Source organism: Pongo pygmaeus, chromosome 9 (genome assembly GCF_028885625.2).
Source record: "Pongo pygmaeus isolate AG05252 chromosome 9, NHGRI_mPonPyg2-v2.0_pri, whole genome shotgun sequence".
NCBI lineage: Eukaryota > Metazoa > Chordata > Mammalia > Primates > Hominidae > Pongo > Pongo pygmaeus.
In genome coordinates this window covers 55,513,288-55,533,588 of record NC_072382.2, presented here as the reverse complement: position 1 = coordinate 55,533,588, position 20,301 = coordinate 55,513,288, and the positions used below count along the sequence as shown (strand labels likewise).

General features: G+C 47.4%; 1 protein-coding gene across 1 annotated transcript in view; it reads left to right on the top strand.

Moving 5' to 3' along the window:
• The first annotated feature begins 585 nt into the window (after nt 1–585).
• LOC129007715 (sodium- and chloride-dependent glycine transporter 2) overlaps nt 586–20,301 on the top strand; it is a 59,027-nt gene continuing 39,311 nt past the window's right edge. Inside the window, exons 1-7 of the mRNA XM_054438916.1 lie at nt 586–653; nt 2,045–2,581; nt 5,194–5,332; nt 7,912–8,043; nt 8,384–8,557; nt 15,536–15,677; nt 18,633–18,765. Of these exons, the coding sequence (XP_054294891.1) occupies nt 651–653; nt 2,045–2,581; nt 5,194–5,332; nt 7,912–8,043; nt 8,384–8,557; nt 15,536–15,677; nt 18,633–18,765 (1,260 nt within the window). The 5' untranslated portion in view covers nt 586–650. The remainder of the gene's footprint in view (nt 654–2,044; nt 2,582–5,193; nt 5,333–7,911; nt 8,044–8,383; nt 8,558–15,535; nt 15,678–18,632; nt 18,766–20,301) is intronic.

The following is a 20,301-nucleotide window of genomic DNA, read 5'->3' as shown; positions in this document are numbered from 1 at the left end:
TGGAAGGGTAGGGATGTGAGAATCTGAAGTCCACATACATGCTAGGTAGGTACACCTTGATAAATGCAGGACCCATGCCTGCTTCAGTCATCGCAGAGCTGTGGGGCTATGCGCAGACCCTCAATCTCTTTCGGAGTAATATTTTCGGAATCCCTGAAGATAAGGGGGGACAGCAATGGAATTTAGTGAAAGAGAAAGAGAAGGCAGTGATTTAGCCCCCTCCTCCCACCTCTACAGCCCGATCCACTCTGTTGGCGGCTGCGCCTTGCCTTGGGTGCAGTGGGACGTGTCCCTCCCATGTTTCCCTTAATTAGGAGGAGGCAGACTTCTGTCTTCCCCTCCTGCCGGTTTCGGTTTAGTAATCAGACCACATGAGTCACGCCAAACACGCAGCCCCCTCCCGCTGGAGTGACAACTGGCCAGCACGCTCTAGGATGTTGTCCCTTTAAAACTTGAATCCAAGGGGGTGATGATTTATCAAACTTGTATTATCAAGAAAATGTCAAACCAAGGGCACCTTGCTTTGCACTGACGCAAACCCGGCCTTTCCCAAGGAGATATAGAAAGCGCCTCTCCTGCCGGAGCCAAACCCAGTCTTGTCAATAGCGGGTTTCACCCTCCACCAGTTCTATCTGTTGCCTGTGTCAGACATGGTGAGTGTTTGCTTTTGTTCTTTCAAGAGGAAAGGGGGCTGAGGGGACAGGGAAAGCAGATTCGTTTTGGCTATTTCTTTTGGAGATGTCTGCATTGGTGGGGGGAAAGGGGGCGACGAGGAGAACAATTCTCGCAGCCCTAGGTATTTGTACTTGTGAGCGTCACCTGAGGTCGCAAAGAGGTTTCCTAGGCTGTAGAACTGAGAGGTTGGCTGTGGCTCCTAAAGACCCGATCCCGGGCACTGTCCTCGGTGCTGAAAAGCCAGATGCCGGTACAGAGGCGAGTTGCTCTGGGTCCTAGAGGCTACTGAGACAAATGCTGGCTGAAGCCGAGGTACTTAGATTTGTGCAAATTGAGGAGTTCTATTTTGCGTGTTTGTGAAAGGGGGTTAGACGAGAGGAGTGCGGTGGAGGTGAAGATAATAGGATTATTCTTACACAGTGTAATAATAATTATTGGTGCTAATGTTTAGGAAGCCCTGAAAGATAACACGAGGGGAGAAAGTGGATAGAAAAACCACCGCTGGCAGTTCTTTTCATTTGAAAGTGAATTGGGAAAAAGCGAATAAAAATTAGTCATGAGTTTTGGTACTCAAGCAAGCGTAGAGTTGTGAAGGATATTAGACTCCCGTGAATAGTTACGCAAAAAAAAAAAAAAAAAAAAAAAAAAAAAACCCAAAGAAAAGAACAAAAAAACTTTGCATGTTCTTTTACATGTCTGGGAATCTGGAAGTGAATACAAGTTGTGTAAGATAACAAACCTAGTTACTACTCTGTGTCTTAAATTTAGTTTATTATCGTTGTAGGTTTTTTTGTGGTTATTTTGATCGTGATTCTTAACCTTGTCTTTGCTACCTGGCGGGAGGAGGTGGGTTGTGGAGCGCTGGGACTCAACCAATTTGGCCTCAAGCGCTCGCAGGTGCCAGGGCATCAGCTTTGTGGCCACAGCTTGTCTATGGGGGAAAAAGGCAATGTGCATTGTTGAATGACAAAGGAAATGGGGTGGAAAATTAAAGAATCTTTCTACAATGGTGATGGGGATGCGGGCACCCACAGCTGTGAGGTGAAATCCAAACAGGGAGGGGAGCTCATGACTCTAGGGCTATTTCCATTGCCCCTTTACCCTTACAAAATTACATTTCTGCCTCTTTTCTTAGTTCATCCTCCACTAGGGAGGGAATATTAGCTTCTTTTTGTCATCTGGTTATTGATGAAGCGGGCAAATTGAGAAATACTGATTGCAGCCTTTCTTTAAAAAAAAATTCAGATTCCAATTTGCTTTCCCAGATATTGTGTCTGGACCTGAGTTGAGAACGCCTCCATATGTAGATACAGGTATTTTAAAAGCTGTTGTGACTTTGTTTTGCACGAACTTGACATTGTGTTTGCAGGATTGCAGTGCTCCCAAGGAAATGAATAAACAGCCAGCCAACAACCCGGAGGCGGCGGCGGCGCAGGGCCACCCTGATGGCCCATGCGCTCCCAGGACGAGCCCGGAGCAGGAGCTTCCCGCGGCTGCCGCCCCGCCGCCGCCACGTGTGCCCAGGTCCGCTTCCACCGGCGCCCAAACTTTCCAGTCAGCGGACGCGCGAGCCTGCGAGGCTGAGCGGCCAGGAGTGGGGTCTTGCAAACTCAGTAGCCCGCGGGCGCAGGCGGCCTCTGCAGCTCTGCGGGACTTGAGAGAGGCGCAAGGCGCACAGGCCGCCCCCCCTCCTGGGAGCTCCGGGCCCGGCAACGCGCTGCACTGTAAGATCCCTTCTCTGCGAGGCCCGGAGGGGGATGAGAACGTGAGTGTGGGCAAGGGCACCCTGGAGCGGAACAATACCCCTGCTGTGGGCTGGGTGAACATGAGCCAGAGCACCGTGGTGCTGGGCACGGATGGAATCACGTCCGTGCTCCCGGGCAGCGTGGCCACCGTTGCCACCCAGGTAAGCAGGTTGCATTCGGCCCGCACAGTGTCCTGCTCTCCACCTGCGCGAGAGGCCAGCCGGGCCGTGGCGGGTGCACGTATGCTGATGGGGAAACCGGTTGGCAGTGCCAGGTGATGGATGCGGGAGGCGGCTTTGGGGCTTCGGAAGCTCGCACTGCGCTGGGGTCGGCAGTTCAGGGCGCGAGGGCTGCAGTGACCCTGCCAGAGGGGCCACGACCTGCCCCTTCCCAGCCTTGGCGGTAGCGGGAATACAGGTGCAGATCCACGAAGCAGTTGAGGCAGATAGATTCCACCCTTTTATGCAGACAGACTCCCTCTCCTGCCAATGACTGTCTTTTCTTTTCAAAAATAATTTCTTAATTAAACAAAAAGAGGGTTAAAATTCAGAACAAAGCCAGGTAGTGGTGGCTGGGGGTGGAGGGGTAGGAGGATAATAGTTTAAGTTTTGTAGCCTTTACACTGCCAGTTACGTTTATTACATGAGAACTCATTTGATGCGAGGTGGGTTTACCTGAGGCTACTGAAGCTTAAGCTTTGGGGCCTGTCCTTTGCCTGGGCCCTTCCAAAACCTAGTGTCTACTTTTGCCATAATTTTCTATTTTTTTCCCTAAAGTAACCTCCCTCAATTGTATACGCTTCAGGCCCCAACAATCTTAATCCTCTCTTGCATTTGATCCTTTACTACTTAATTAGAGGCGTGGAAAACCCACAGAGCAAATCCCAATCCTTGGGTTATGAATAAAGGCAGCTTTTACTGGTGGCCCGCTATCTCATATAGGCTTTTGTTCTCTTCAATTTCCCTCTCGTCTCTGATCTCTTCCTTCTCTGATGTCTTCTTTCTTCTGTCCTTTTTCATCAACTTCAGCTCTTCCCTTCTCACTGCCTGCCTTTCTGCTATTTCCTCTCCTTTCCTGGCCTCAGGGGCTATGCGTATATCCAGCAGTGGGGCCTGGACCAAAATTTGTGCCTGTGTGAGGTTTAGGATTTATACAACCCTTCTATCCTTAGTCACTCTAGTGTTTGCACACACACACACATACACATTCACACTTATCCACAGGCCCACATAGCAGGAGCTTGTGGTGTCAGAACTAGAAATAAACATAGAATTTCCCACTTGCCTTTCCTTTTGGGGTCCACATCCGGAGTGTTTTTCTATGTATATTATCTGCCTCTGACAGCATGTATCCCACAGTGTGACCCCAGGTGGAGCAGAATATTTGTTTCACTTGTCTTGCTTAACCTCCGCACTGCGGCAGAAGGAGCTGGAACTCCCACCCTTTGTAGCCCTGGAAGGATTGAAGGGTGGGATTAGGAATGGAGGTGGTCTGTGTGTGGGAGGATTAGAGGGAGGATGTTAAAATGTTTGGTTTTTGGAAGTACTTATTTTCAGCCGTGCCCATCTTTCTGATGGTGCCTTTCTGACACTCACCCTGGCCCTTTCTGCCTCCCTAAGACTTCTCCTGACAGCTGCTGCTGTGTCCTGCACAGCTTGTAGAAAAGTATGAGACCTAGCAAGTTACTACAATAGGAGGTGAAGGGTGACTGAGAAGGTGTGAACTGTGCGGTGGCCTGAGTCCCTGGAAAGCTTTGTGCAATGTCTAGGTGTCCTGAACATTTTCAGAGTTTATTTGGGGTGGTCTCCCCCCATTTTTCCTGCTTACTAGTGAGGCATTCCAGGACCAGGCACTGCCCCAAGAAAGCATCTTAGTGTGAGCTTGAAGAAATGAGCCTCAAAGATTCATAGACTGCTGGAGCTGGCAAGGGCTTCAGGGGACAGTTATTCTAAGCCTCTTTTACAGATGAGACACGGAGGTTCAGAGAGAGCAAGTGGCTTGCCTGGGGTTATCCAGCTGGTTAGTAGTAAAATTTAGACCAGAACTCAAGGTTGTAGATGGCTTGTCTCTTCCCATATCAACTTTTTGGTTGGTTTGTTTTCCCTCTTGTTTCACCTTCAAATCTCCCTCCTGCCCATCTCCCTTGCATTAGTCTTGAAGGATGCCTTCTTAAATTAGTTGACCAGGCAGGTTCTGGTTTGGTCAAGAAAGTAAGGCAGGGGCTCCGGCTGGCTTCGGCATTGCAGCTCTCTTTCTGGTCTTGGCACACACTCTAAAGGAAGAAACGGCTGAGGAGGGGGTGTAGTGAAGGCTTTTTTTGTGGGAGAGGGTTAATTAGGAACCTGCTTGCTGGGAACTCCAGGCATGATGTTGGGGGAGCCTGCTTGCCAAATAAATTCTTGGTGAGGGGTTGGGGATGGAGGGACCTGCTTGCAATCACCTTACAGGTTCAAGGTTTGGGGAGAGCTGCTTGCTGGTGCGCCCTGACTGTATGATCTGGGAAAGAGGGGTTTTGGGTCTGTTTAAGATGGATCTTCAGATCAGAATTGAGGACCTGCTTGCTGATTCACTCTCAATGCAGGGTTGAGGGGTCAGGTCCCTGCTTGTAGATGCATCCTTTCTTTAGATTTGGGGTCCTGCTTGCCGATGCATCCTCGGTTGAAAAGTGGGAGCCTGCTTGCTGGGAAGGACCCCTAGCGGGGGGAAGGGTGGAAGGGGCCTGCTTGTGGACCAACTCGGGGCTGTTATCGACAATGTGCTTTTCCGCCCCCAGGAGGACGAGCAAGGGGATGAGAATAAGGCCCGAGGGAACTGGTCCAGCAAACTGGACTTCATCCTGTCCATGGTGGGGTACGCAGTGGGGCTGGGCAATGTCTGGAGGTTTCCCTACCTGGCCTTCCAGAACGGGGGAGGTATGGCTTTTCCGCTCTTTCCGCCTGTGGCGGGGCGGGGCGGGCACCTGAGGGTTGGGTGGGACAGGAGCCCTCAGGCAGGGCCGCCGGGCGGGGAGGCTCAGGACAGCCTCCTCAGGCTCCAGCCCTGCACCTTGTAGGTGTGAGTGCATAACCAGAGGGCGGGGGCGACCATAATCGACCGGCATTAGATCCCGGAGTATCTTATCTAGAGAGGGGCTCAGGGGAGGAGTGAGGCCCCACAAACCCCCACTGACCCAGTTTTGGGGCCTGGGTCCTGAGCCAGGTAAGCACGGGTGCTAGCGGTCAAGTGTTCAGGGAGCGGCGGCACTCCAGGCACCCAACGAGGTTAGAGCCAGCAGCTGTGCAGTCCTGGAGCCCTGATTCAGGATTGTATCCTGTCTTCCTAGGGGACTCCTTAGGCGAGCTAGGAGGTGAGGGCGAAGGGGTTGAGGCTGTGCTGTCAAAAACCTCTCAGAAGTGCCTGCCACCCCCGCCTTCTGCTTCTTGAAGCAGAACATATTTTGATTTTAGTAAAATCGTACAGCGAAAACAGGTTTCTTTCATCTGCCCTAAATTGGGGAAAGGTGCTGCTTTTGAATGAAAGCCGTTTCAGAGATGGGGAGGACATTAGTTAGGCTTGCATCGGCTGCTGGGCCACTATGCTCCCTTGTACCTCTTCTGTACCCACCGAGGAGGGACCTGGCACATTCACGATCCCTCTTGTCCTCCCAACGTTTAGGTGCCGCGGGGCCGGCCGCTCTCTAGCAATAGGAATTTGAACCTAGAGCCCCGTCCCACATCTTCTCAACTGGACCGAAGGGACAAGCAATGCACTGCTTCACCCCATAGGTCAGGCAGTTTAAGGATTTTTGTTCTTTTGTTTTTGTCTCCTGGGTCCGCTTCAGGCGGAATTTGTTGCAGCAGAACGGACAGGTGCTGCATCACCGGACGGTTAAAGCGCAAAACATAGGCCACTACTCCCCTCCTCTCCAGTTCCAAATTAGGACACTTTGACAAGTACTTATGAGGACCGCAGAGCATTTGCCATCGGGGGTGCCCTGAAAACAGACCAGGTACCGGCCACACTAATACAGGCACCCAGCTAGGTTCCCGTTTGGTTTTCCGCAGGGCGCCCTCAGGCCAGGATGCTACAACGAGGCTTCCAGTGACTAGAAGGGGAGTGGGTACTCAGGGTAGTGGATGGGGAGGGAGTTCCAGCAAAAGGAGGTTGGCCTGCGCAAGTGCCCGCGCTTTGCCCGCCGGGGATCTGCGAAGAGCGGCGGAGCAGATCTCAGGGCTCCGGAGGAGCCAGGCTCTGCGATGGGAGGCAGCCTGTTCCGCACTGCGGCTCGAGGCCCCGTAGCCCTCAGTGCGGGGTGGAAGGCTCACCGCTCCTTTTCAGGAGCAGAGGAGGACTGCACAATCCCTGTCTTGAGAGGATAAAGCAGGACCCCGGTTTTACTGCCCAGCAGCCCGTGGCTGCCCCTGGGCCTTCCAGGCTTGGAGAGCCCCGGGCAGGAAGGGCCCTGCCATCAAACAGGAAGTGAGGAGGGGCGGGAGCATGAAGAGTAGACTGGAGAAAGATCAGTTTTCCCTCCGCTGAGGCCAGTGTTCTGCGCTCGCGCATCTCCAGTACCCACTTTGACTCTGGCCCATGCAGCAGCACGTTCTGGTCAAAACCTTTTCAAGAATCATGACCATTCCCCAAGTCTCTCCCAAACAACCTCAAAGAATGTTGAAGGGAAAGAACCCTAGAGAAGCCTCAGCGACTCTATGGAGGCCTGCCAAGTACTATTGCCCTAGACGGGGCATTTTGAGGAATAAAGAGATGCAGCGCAAACAACATTAGGGGCTCACAGACTGAATAAGACACTTACATAAAAATTATCAAGTGATCGGTGCCTGGAGCAAGGTACTGTGGGAGGACACAGAAGGGAGACTTCTTGGAGGAGGAAGCATTTGAGTTGACCTTGAAGGATGGAAGGAACTTCTCATATGGAGAAGGGCGTTGAGAAGTGTGTGATGGGGATGGAGATGGGTTTAGGAAGAAGGATGGGTATCCCCCAATGGCTGTCTGGAAGAGCCTGCCCAACCCTGGTTGGCAGAAGGTGTTCAGGTAACTTACTGTAGAGGAGGGCTCCTGGAGTTTAGCTTAGAAGATTTTGGGTCCTGGGAGAGCTGAGGCTCTGACAAGATTTCACCAACCTGAATCCAGTAGTGAGTCAAAGGCATAGACTGGTTGAGCTCTGGGAGGGCTTAATTTTGGGAAATTGAAGTGCTATAATAAAAAAAGAAAATAATAAAACCCCATCAGCACATATCCCTAGACAGCTGCCAGTGGAGAGTTGAAATAAGGAGTGTATTTGCATGGGTACCCTTATACTTTTTGGAGGAGGGCTCTTAAATATCTGTGGGTGACTGTTGCTGAGACAGGACATCAAAGGGCTTCTTCAGGAATGGAGCTAAATTGTCCTTTAGTTCTTTGAGAGGGAGCCCAGCCCCCAACCCAGAGGATTAAGGAGGGCAGCAGCCTGCTTTTGCCTCCCAGGGCTCTCACTCCCCACTCTCTTTCCAAGGTGCTTTCCTCATCCCATACCTGATGATGCTGGCTCTGGCTGGATTACCCATCTTCTTCTTGGAGGTGTCGCTGGGCCAGTTTGCCAGCCAGGGGCCAGTGTCTGTGTGGAAGGCCATCCCAGCTCTACAAGGTGAGTCCAGCCTGCTGCTCAGCCTCCTCAGGCCCTTTCTTACTCTGTCCCCTCTGGCACCATGCAGCCCCAGGGAGGGAGACCTGCCTTTGTGGTTAATAGAACTAACTCTTTCCTTCCTTTATTTGATCCTTCTGAATAATGGCCCAAGATCACCTCTGGCATTGTTAAGTTCCCAGCAGAATGCCTTCATATCCCTGGTAGACATACAGTCCACTCTGTTATTAGTGCATCCATTCTGTACAAGAGAGCCTAGACCTAGGTCCCCACCCTATGCCCAACTCTAAGAATTCCATAGCATTTAAGATGGAATGAACCCCTGGAATTTTTGCTTCTGCAGGCTGTGGAGTCGCGATGCTGATCATCTCTGTCCTAATAGCCATATACTACAATGTGATTATTTGCTATACACTTTTCTACCTGTTTGCCTCCTTTGTGTCTGTATTACCCTGGGGCTCCTGCAACAACCCTTGGAATACGCCAGAATGCAAAGATAAAACCAAACTTTTATTAGGTAAGTTTGGAAATATCTGCTTTAGGTGTGTGTATTCTAAACTATCCATTTATTCAGCAAAATAATTGAACATATGTTATGCATGCTAGGACCTATACTAGGTTCTGGGAACACAGAGATTACATCAAACTATCAAATATACTTAATTCTAACATTTAAGGAGCTCCTCGCCCAGAGGAGGGTGTAATCAAATTTTTGTTTGCTTATGAATAGCTGAAATCTTTGTTAAAAATGCTGGTTCACAGGCCCACAAGATAGACTGATTTATAGATTTGGTTGGGTTCAGAAAATTTGCATTTTAACAAGTCGTTGTAGAATCTTATTTTGTTTTATAGTGTTTCTTAGACTAGCAGCATTACCTGGATGATGGTTAGAAGCCCCGCCCTAGCCTTTCTGAATGAGATTTGCATTTTAACTAGGTTCTCAGGTGACTTATCTGCATGGTACAATTTGAAAAGTGATGGTCTAATTCCTAGAGTCCAGGAGAGCGATCCTGGGGCCAGACTTCACAAGATACTGCTCAGTGCATGAGGTGAATATGAGAGTGGACCCTTAGACCACTCTGATAAAAATGTAGTGTCTAGAAGATGGCAAGCTAATGGGGAGTCAGGGAGTGTTCCTGGAAGATGTTTCAGATGTGAAATAGATTGGGACTTGAGGCCTTGGCGGAAAGTGTCAGCTTCTTGGGTCAAGGGCAAGAGAGTGAATGTGAGGAGAAGTAGGGCAGCTATGTCAGAAAGTCTTTCGGTCTATATCTCTGTCACTGACTGCATGTATGTCTGGGTCAAGTAACTTCTCTCTGGATCTGTTTTCCTTCTCTAAAAAATAGAAATAAAAATGTTCTTCCTCTACCTACCTTATGGGGATTGCTGTAAGGAGAAAAGAAATGAGGGGTGTGATACAGTTGCAGAAGTATATAACGCCACAAATAAAAGGTGCTAGTAGCAGTCACTTTGGAAGCTCTGGTCATTTTAAAGGGAACCTAGAAACAAGTAGTTTCTTCTTTCTCCAGTAGATCTGTTAATTCTCCTCAGCTAGGTCTGTGCCGAGACCAGCTTCCTGTGATCTCTGTATGATTGGCTCTTAGTGTTGCCCTCCAAAACCAGCTTTTTTCATGATGGAACTAGGACATTATTTAACCCTTCAAGTATATTAAGCGCAAAAAGATGAATTCTTCCCTCTTGCAGACCCAGAGAGATGCCATTCTTTTCTGCATTTTCTGCCATGAACATGTGTTTATTTTATAGACTCTCTCTCTGTCTCTCTCTCTGTCTCTCTCTCTCTCTCTCTCTCTCTGTGTGTGTGTGTGTTTAAAGCAGGCTGAGCATGTTGACTGGATCAGGCACATGGGTGGAGGCGCAAGAGGCACAGAAGCCCCTGTCCCTGGCTTCCAGTCTGGCTCACCATCGCCTGGGAGACATGAAAGGTAGAGCAAAGATATGACACAGCTCAGCTCCTACTCATCTGGTACAAACCATTAAAACGATGCAAGCTCTGAGCACAAGGAGACAATGTACATTTTTCACGCTGATGGTTTCCTGCGAGTATGTGACCAGGCTGAGCAGATCCTATCTCATTCTTACTCAGTGTTTTAATTTTTTTTTTTTTTTTTTTTGGTGAAAAGAAAAACAAGGTGTCAATCCACACTCTTTCTTTGTGCAGCCCCTCCATCTGTCATTTTCTGTGTTATCAGCACATGAGTGTGTTCTGTTCCTGGGGCCAGGCTATCCCTTGCAGGGGTATTGGTCCTTTGGAATTCTGGGGTGACTTAGAAAAGTTGATGGTGGCCTGACTCGCAGAGCCCCACTGCTCTGCTGGACAAATCAGGAGTCTAGACAACAGATATTCCCAGGCTGTTCCCCAAATGGTCATATTGAGCAAGGCTTCCTTAAGAGATGGATAAACTCTTTCCCCAGCATTTCCCACCAATTTCCTTCCAGTCTCACCTTCTGTCTCACAACCCCATAACTACCCACACCCTGTGACTGCTGGGCAAAAGGACTCATCCCAGGAGAGAGGGGCTGCATGGCTAGCTATTGTGACCTTCATGTGCAGCTTGGAGCTGCCCCATGACACTCTCAGTGCTGCAAGGGATACATTCCACGGGATACCAGGCAACCATACCCACTCCAGCCCCAGAGGAAAGCCCTGGATCTGTGGGTGGGGAGAGGCAGCGTTTGCCACATCTTTCTCTGATGCAGGTTGTAAGAGAGGCTGCCGTCTTTAGGGTGACTCAACTCTCCAAGTATCTGTAATGGAGAATGACTAGTCTGCGCCCTGTCAAGTGAGACCAGCGGCTTTACTTGAAAATAGGAGCTAGCTGGGTCACGTAAAATAGGAACAACATAAATACCATTTCTATTTCCGGAATGGCTTCATTTTCATTACAACTTTAATTAAATGATTCCTTTTCTCCCTGGTCTTTCATGTGCTTTCATTTATTAATAATTGCCCGAGTAAAGAGAATCCCATTCCACAGCTTCCAATTTAGCACGATCATTATCGCTGTTCTTTGTTCGGGGTTGCTGGGCCGCAGAGCTCTCTGATGAGATGGCCCATCATTCCCTCGCCGGTGGACCCGAAGACGCCGGGCGCTGGGAAGCATGCTCCTGCCGCCCGGTGGTGGGAGGGGATATTGCAGGAGGCTTGGGGCTGCGGAGCGAGCGAGTGGGGAGCCTGGGAACCCTGCTGCATTGCTGCAGGAACGGTGACCTTGTGCTGCTGCGGCGGCAGTGATCTACAGACATCCAGAGACGCTTGCTAGTGAGGCTGCCTGCGTGCTTCACAATTGCAACTTGGGAATCGAGAGATTTGGTGTTTGCCCTCGTGTTAGTGATCTCTCCAGTCTTGGGTGGACGTAATGTTTGGCAGGAGGGCTAGAAATAACTTATGTGCTTATTTACAGAACAGAGATGTGGAGTGTTCTTTAATTGTCTTCATTCATGTCACTGCTGGGGGAAACAAAAGCTTTCCTGGTAAATATTTGATAGTGATTAGGTGGGAATCCTCCTGAAACTCTGTTATTTGATTAAAGAAGATACGTTGAATAGGAAGATATTTTTAGGCCCTGAAGTGGAGATTCTCAACCAGGGGAGATTTTGCAGGGGACAATTGGCAACGTTCAGAGACATTTTTGGTTGTTGCAGCTGGGTGGGCTCCTGGCATTTAGTAGGTGGAAGCCAGGGATTTTGCTAAATATTGTGCAATGCACAGGACGGTCCCACAGCCAAGAATTATTAAAGCTGTCCTTGCAGGGTTAACAAGAATTCTAGACAGAAGTATTGTTATAATCAGCATTAATCAGGCTGTGCTTTGACTCACTTCCCTGAAACCAAAAATTGAGTAACACTACGTACATTTGCGTCTGCATTTTTCCTATAGATGAGATTTCTGATGTTAGAATCATAAGGCTTTTGTTTAAGAATTGCTTAAGCAGATCCTGAATTCCAGCAAAACAGCTGATGCCAACCAGTTTAAAGTCTCCTACCAGCTTTAAGCAGGGGCTCATGCCTGTAATCCCAGCACTTTGGGAAGCCAAGGTAGATGGATCACTTGAGGCCAGGAATTCAAGACCATCCTGGGCAACATGGCAAAACCCTGTCTCTACTAAAAATACAAGAATTAGCTGGAAGTGTTGGCACACACCTGTAATCCCAGCTACTTTGGAGGCTGAGACATGAGAATCACTTGAACCCTGGAGGTAGAGGTTGCAGTGAGCAGAGATTGTGCCATTGCACCCCAGCCTGGGTGACACAGTGAGACTGTCTCAAAAACCAAAAAACAAACAAATGAAAAAAGGTTCCCACAGAGGAACTGAATCAGTGTGAGAATACATTTCTTCATCTCTCTGTCCCAGGACTTCACCCTGCACTCTTCAACCTACTCCAAAACCCTAGCTCCAAACTCTTTGTGGAGATGGATTTGAGGTTTCCTATCTCCTTGTTTAGTGGCTCTTAGGATTAAACCTTTCTCTGCTGCAACGCAGGAAACGCTATTTGCTTCCTGCGAGTATATGACCAGGCTGAGCAGATCCTATCTCATTCTTACCCAGTGGTTTATTTGTTTATTTATTTTGGTGAAAAAAAAAAAAAAACCAAGGTGTCAATCCCCACTCTTTCTTTGTGCAGCCCCTCCATCTGTCATTCTCTGTGTTATCAGCACATGAGCGTGTTCTGTTCCTGGGGCCAGGCTGTCCCTTGCAGGGGTATTGGTCCTTTGGAATTCTAGGGTGACTTAAAAAAGTCCTTTTCTCTTAATTAAACCTCTTTCTCTGCTGCAATGCAGTGTCTTGGTGATGTATTGACTCACTGTGCCTGTTGGGCAATGGACCTATTGCGGTTACTTTATCTGACCCCAAATGCCATTAATACAGCTATTGAGAAACCTTGGTCTAAAGAACTACTGAAAGGGAAGGGATTCTTATTATTGTTTCCATTTTTACCCAACATTCTAAGAAACTCTGCAGTATGTATGGGAAGCGGTAGGCAATTTATGGCAGGCAAGTGGCCTTGTGGGAGATGATGCTGAAGACTAGAGATACTCTCTCCAGTAAAAGCTATAACAATGATGATTGAATTATGGCTAAAATTTATTGAGTGCCAGCTATGTGTCAGGCATTGTGGGAAGATTTTTAATTTGTGATCTGTCTTCGTTTAGTCCTTACTGCAACCCTGAACAACTATGACCAGAAAATGGAGGCTTGGACAAATGGAACTCATTCAAGCTCTCAGGAGTAGTGGAACGCCTGAACTCACATTCTTGCCCACTATGCTCTTCCACAGAGAACATAAAATGGGAGTCCATGCACCAGATCAAGCCTGCTTCTTAAAATTATTTATTTATTTTAGAGAAAGGGTCTCATTCGGTTGCCCAGGCTGGAGTGCAGTGGTGCAATCACAGCTCACTGCAACCTTGAACTCCTGGGCTTAAGCAATCCTCCTCCCTCAGCCTCCTGAGTAGTTAGGACTGTAGATGTGCAGTACTGCACCTGGCTAATTTTTAAAATGTTTTGTACAGATAGGGGTCTCGTTATGTTGCCTAGGCTGGTCTTGAGGTCTTGCGGTCAAGCCATCCTCCTGCCTTGGCTTCCCAAACCATTGGGATTATAGGTATGAGCCACCCTGCCCAGCCACTTTTTGTTATTGTTGCTCCTGGTATTTAAAGACAATTTTAACACATTCAATATTTTTAAATGGAGATATTTCATGTAAGTTTATAGATTTTCTGCATCTTTTGCCGCAACATCTGGAAAAGCTTGGCACTGATTGGCTGGAGTGCTCTCTGGTTGGCCACTGTCCCCACTTCTCTCTATTATTTTCTAATTTTATGCCTCCCTCATTTGTGTCATCATCCTGGCTTCTGTAGGTGTTTGAATTTATAATCCCTGCTCCCTATTCACATTGGAGTGCCTAAGTCATTGACTCCAAAGAGAGAGCTTGTTTACATCTTGTCTTGATGTATGACCTTGGCTAGCCACTGCATCCCTCTGTGCCCCAGTTTTCCTTATCTGTAACATAGAGATAATAACAGTACCTTCTCATAGGGGGTGGTGTGAGACTTAAATTAGTCAATGCATGTAAAGTACTTAAAACAGTGCCGTAAACTTGGTAACTGCCATATAAGTGTAAGTTGTTATTGTTACTATGTGCTCCTTTGCAAAATAATGTCCTTTGGGATTAGTCCTGGTGGATTCTTTATTTAAGGTATTTGTCAGTTTATCTGTATTTTAAAGAGAGGCATTGTAAAATGGTCAGAAAGACTTCAGATTCTTCCTATTTAAAATGACAATAATAATATATACCTCCTGGGTTTTATGAGGATTTCATGAGATAATCATTAAAGTGTTCAACACAGAGCCTGACATACTAAGACTGACATGGTTAATTTCCTTTCTCCATCCCTGCCTAGATCAGGCCTTCTCAACCTTGGTACCACTGATGTTTTGGACTAAATAATTCTTTTTTTTTTTTTTTTTAAGAGACAGGGTCTTGCTTCATCACCCAGGCTGGGAATGCAGTGGCATGATCATGTCTCACTGCAGCCTTGCATTTCTGGGCTCAAGCAATCCTCCTGCCTCAGCCTCCCAAGTATTTAGGACTACAGGTGTGTGCCATCATGCCTGGCTAAAGGACTGAACAATTCTTTGTTGTGGGGGGCTGTCCTGTGCATTGTAGGATATTTAGTATTAGCATCCCTGGCCTCTACTTATTAGATACCAGTAAGCACCAGGTCCCCAAGCTGTGACAACTAAAAATGTCTCCAGACTTGCCAAATGTTTCCTGGAGAGAAGACTCATCCCCAGTTGAGCACCACACTGTTAGGTCCTGTCTCAGGATCCCCGGTAGATGGTGTGGTTGCTGCCTCTGCTTACCCACATGAGAGTAGAAAGTACACAGCACGTGTATCCTAGAGTACTTACTAAATGTGGTGCCAGGCAGTGGGTCCAAGGTGAACTTCTTAGAAAGCCTTCTGTAGCAGTACCCTTCAGGAGGTCTGCTTATTTTCTAATTAAATTCCTTTCAGCAACTTATTTATTTTCTGCAGAGTCATAAGGATCTGAGTTTGAATCCTGATTCTCTTCCTCATAAGCTGTGTGGCTTCAGTAGAGTTACCTACCTCTTTAAGCCTGTTTCCTTATTTTGAAAATGGAAGATTATAGTACCTCCTGCATAGGCTGTTGTGAGGATTAAATGAGATAAAGCATGCAAAATACTTGCCTACCACATAAAGAGTGCTCTGTAAATGCCTTTGTCATCAGTACAAGGTGCGGTTGTGGGGACTGGGGGCTCTGATGGAGAAAACATAATTCTTGGGTTCTTTTCTTAATATATCTGGCTTTGCCCAGTTAATACTTTCCTGAAGTTATTCTCCAATATTTGCAAATGTTTTTGGCATTTGTTTTTAAACTGCTGCAGAGAGACACATCTCTGTTTTCTGTACAGATTTCACTGTGTTTCTATTCTGTTGTCTCCTAAACAGATTCCTGTGTTATCAGTGACCATCCCAAAATACAGATCAAGAACTCGACTTTCTGCATGACCGCTTATCCCAACTTGACAATGGTTAATTTCACCAGCCAGGCCAATAAGACATTTGTCAGTGGAAGTGAAGAGTATTTCAAGTAAGATGACTTTCTTTTTCCTTTTTTACCTTCTAAGAGAAACACAGTGAATTAATAAATATTCAATTTACAGACCAGAGGTGTGGGTAGCCCAAGGGATGAAATCAGAGAGGAAGGTTTTTTCCCTGGTTTGGCTTCCAAGAGCAGATTGTTGTGTCTTGTGAACCTGGAAAGCAGAGCTGGATGAATGACAGTAGTAGGAGCAGAATCAGTGCGGCTATAATTCATGATGCTGATGAAAATCCCGTTTCAAAACCTTGATCCAGTGTGATCTAAGTGGACTGTCAGTTAACCAGATTATTTTTTCTTCCATCTGCACTTGGCTTCAGGGAAGACAGACAAAAAGAAAAGAAGTCATGTTCAAAGCTTTAGTGTAAATAAGAACAAATTCATTTTTTTCCTTTTTTTACAGCTTTGCCTTAGTTTTGTACTTTTTAATATCAGTATTGCTAGACATTGGAGATTGAGGTTCAGCGATACTTGAAGATCCTTAGCTACCATTGGAAGATTTAGTGAAGTTCATAAAATTATTTTTTTCTTTTCTTTCTTTTTTTTTTCTGAGATGGAGTCTCACTCTGTTGCCCAGGCTGGAGTGCAGTGGCGCGATCTTGGCTCACTGCAACCTCTGCCTCCGGGTTCAGGTTATTCTCCTGCCTCAGCCTCCTGAGTAGCTGGGACTACAGGCATGTGCCACCATGCCTGGCTAATTTTTTATACTTTTAGTAGAGATGGGGTTTCACCGTGTTAGCCAGGATGGCCTCGATCTCCTGACCTTGTGATCTACTAGCCTCTGCCTCCCAAAGTGCTGGGATTACAGGCGTGAGCCACTGCACCCAGCCATGAAATTATATCTTAAGGGAGATAAATGTAGACAGAGTTCATCATAGGGTACATAAAGAGTGTTCTCTAGCTAAACTTTAATTCAGGGGTTGTAAATTCAAATGCACTCGGGCATGGCAGGAATATAAATGAGTAAAGTGAAAATAAGTGAGATGATAGGGAGGGGTGGGGACTGTGGCAAACCAAAGAGGCTGCCTGTCGCATGTAAGGGAGGCCACTGGTGCCCAGCTCCTCTGATCACTGCCTTGTGAAAATGTGGGGCAGTGCTGCCAGAGCTTCTATTTTACAATAAAAGATGGAACTAAAGTCTGGCTTTTTATGGGATCTCTCCTGTTTTAAATGGCAGCAAAATAATTCAAATAGAACATGGGGATCAAACAAAATGCATAAATCAATGAGCCTTCAGTTTGTGGCTTTCACTTAGATGATAACAAATGGTTGTTAATACCATGACTCTTCTCCCAATTGTCATTATTTCCTACTCCTGGTTTTCTTTCCTGTAGACTCAGGGTGTACATAGTTGTTCCTTGCAGAACAGAAGGGAGAGTTACCTAATTGATTAAATAGTCCCCTTTGACCATAACTACCATGGGGTATTAGGGTGGACCTTTAATTCTCCCTGAGCACTGAGCAACTGAGTCTGACCTGATAGTATGATGAAATCTGAAAGACTGCCAAAAGCAGGTTTGCAAATCATTTTCCAGTACACTTAATCCATGCAGTCAGGTGTACTAGAAAGTGATTTGCAAACCTGCTTTTGGTGGCCTTTACTAATCCTCTGGGGCCAGTCTTGATTTCTAAGAAGAAATGTCATCAGGAGTTTCTTGGGACTTGTTTGAGGTCCTACAGTTGAAGCATGGAGCAGTTGAGATGGCTAAGTCGTGGAATTGTTGACTATATGGTTTACTTATTTTGGGGATGGGACATGGGGAAGGTCCTTTTCCTTGCTTGGCAAATATGGTCCTCAGGGTTTTGCCTTGGAACCAAGTTTAGTTCCAGCCTTGGTTTTCCCTAGTCAACTCTGAGCCCAGGTTGTGCCAGGGTTTGGGCCTGAAAGAGGCTCTGTCTGCACAGAGTTGGCCATCACTGTTATGAAAAGCATGTCTATGTGTTGCCAAACAGCCTCTCAAGCTAGCTGGCTGGACCAGGAGTGGGGCTGCTGCCTACATTTCCTTCAGCAGGTCAGAACGCTCTGGGCCATCATTCCTACAGTCCTGCAGAGCCTGGATGCTGGCTTGCCTTTCCTTTAGGTCACAGAAAAACATCAACTTACAAACACAGCAGTTTCACAGAGGATGTATGCCTAGATGGTTGCGGAGTAGAAAGAATTGTCTGAATCTGTTATCAGGCACTGTCCCTGAAGCTGCCTCCTGTCCTCAGGGGTGAGGCTGCCCTGCTAGCCATTTGGCCAGGCAGGCCACGATGTCTTCATTATCTATACGAGTTGCCAGCAGCAGCTACAGCTGACCAGTGGCCTCTTCTGTTGGCAGCTGCTCATCTGTCTTAGAATGTTTTGCTTGAGCAAAAAAAAAAAAAAGAATGTTTTGCTTGAGCAAGGTCTAGGCAGGCCCCGCTTTTATAATTAAGCCAACCTCAGCCTCAGGACATGCCCACACAACTTGAACTACACTCCAGGGCCACATTTTTCATCATTTAGCATATGCAGTTTCCACTATGTACTAATTTTTAAAATTAAAAATCACACAAATACTACCAGAATAAATTCTCATAAAAGAGTAGAGCAATACAGAAAACACACAAAAGTCACCCTTGATGGTTCAGAGTTTCTGTTGCACTTCTCCTGGGGATGTGCTAGTGACAATGGAACTGACAGCCTCATCCTGAAGCCTGCCCAGGGCCATGAGCAGCCTCCCAGCACATAATCAAGAGCACAGTAAATCCAGCTGGAGTCTCTGCAGATGGCTGTGGGCAAGATCCCAGACCAGCAAATTCCCCACAGCCTGATGTGATTAGGTTTCCGATGGTGGGGCGGGTGGAGGATGCTGGGGTTTTGTGCAAGGCTCCTGGCTTTACTGGAGGCTTAAAGCCTGCTGCCTGTCACCTCCCTCTCTCCTTCTTTCTGTCACTTCCCCTATCCCTCCCTCCAATTCTCAGGTACTTTGTGCTGAAGATTTCTGCAGGGATTGAATATCCTGGCGAGATCAGGTGGCCACTAGCTTTCTGCCTCTTCCTGGCTTGGGTCATTGTGTATGCATCGTTGGCTAAAGGAATCAAGACTTCAGGAAAAGTAAGCACTTGGATTTATCTAAGTGAGAGAAAGCTGTGCGACACCCAGGGGTGGTTGCTTTGGGGAGCAGGCAGAGTGCTGGAAAGAGAGTCAGGAGCTGTGGATGCTAATTCTGACTTTGCCCTGGAGCAGCTGAGGGGCTGTGGGCAAGTGACTTCACTTTCATCTGCAAAATGGGGATAATAACACCTTTCTTGCAGGGCTGTTTTAAGGGTTAAATGAGACACATATATACAGAGCTCCCAAGGGATGGTGGGGGTACTCTGATTAGGATTTCCTTCCTTTCCTGTCAGGGGCTGCCACTCATTCAGCAGAAGGAACCTCCCTGATATCATTCAGTCACTTTCTCTAAACTCCAAAATTTGTGCTGCTGGCTTTTTGCCTCTTGATCTGGCTGCCAAGTTAGTTATTGCTTCTGCCAAGAAGCTGGCTGAAGATCAAAACTGTGTAGTAGATTCCCTCTCCTCACTCCCGGCCACCATGTTCGTGGCCTTCCTTGCCTTTCTTTCAACTCTAAGCTTGACACTCTTCTACCCCATGTGCCCCTAGCACTAAAGGAAGATGGTCCTGTCCATGGAATTTTGGCTGAGCAATTACTTGGTAAGGGTCACTTAGTGATTGATTGGCTGGGCCCTTTGGAGATGGTGAAACTCCCACCCAAGCCCAGTTCTAAGCCACAGAAAGAGAGGAGCCCATCGAACCTCAGGCCACAGTGGGCATTGTTGTAGGGACCAGAGTAACATTTCTTCATCTCCTTGCAGCCTTAGAAAAACCTACTGAAGGCTGGGTGCGGTGGCTCAGGCCTGTAATCCCAGCACTTTGGGAGGCTGAGGCGGGTGGATCATTTGAAGCCTGGAGTTCGAGACCACCTTGGCCAACATGGTGAAACCCCATCTCTACGAAAAATACAAAAATTAGCTGGGCATGGTGGGGGGCACCTGTAGTCCCTGCTACTTGGGAGGCTGAGGCAGGAGAATCACTTGAACCCGGGAGGCAGAGATTGCGGTGAGCCAAGATGGCATCACTGCACTTCAGTCTGGGTGACAGAGTGAGACCCTGTCCCGCCCGACACACACACACACACACACACACACAAAAGAAAAACCTACTGAAGAGTTAACCAGTTATTCTGATAACATGCAATAATATTTAATTGCCCCAGGAGGTATTTGCATGTTTTAGGATGAAACAAAAATGTCTTTAAGGCTCAAGGAATGAGGATGTAATGAGGGATTCTGAGACCATAGGTTGTGGAGTTGAGATTTGGTTTGATTATCCAGGCCAAAGATTTCTGCGATTATGTTACAATCAACCAACTTCTGAAAGATTGGGTCTCATCGGGAGGGTAGTCAGTGCCATCTTTCACCCCCAGGCGTGCTTTGCATCCCCCATTAGGCACGTAATCCCAGCACCTATTAGCCACATAGACCAAACTGTCTTCTGCCTGGGGACATGGACATTTTTTGATTATGGCTCTTATTAGTGCTTGCTTTTCATGTCATCTAGTTCCACAGGGACTTGAGTGGTGGATTCTGG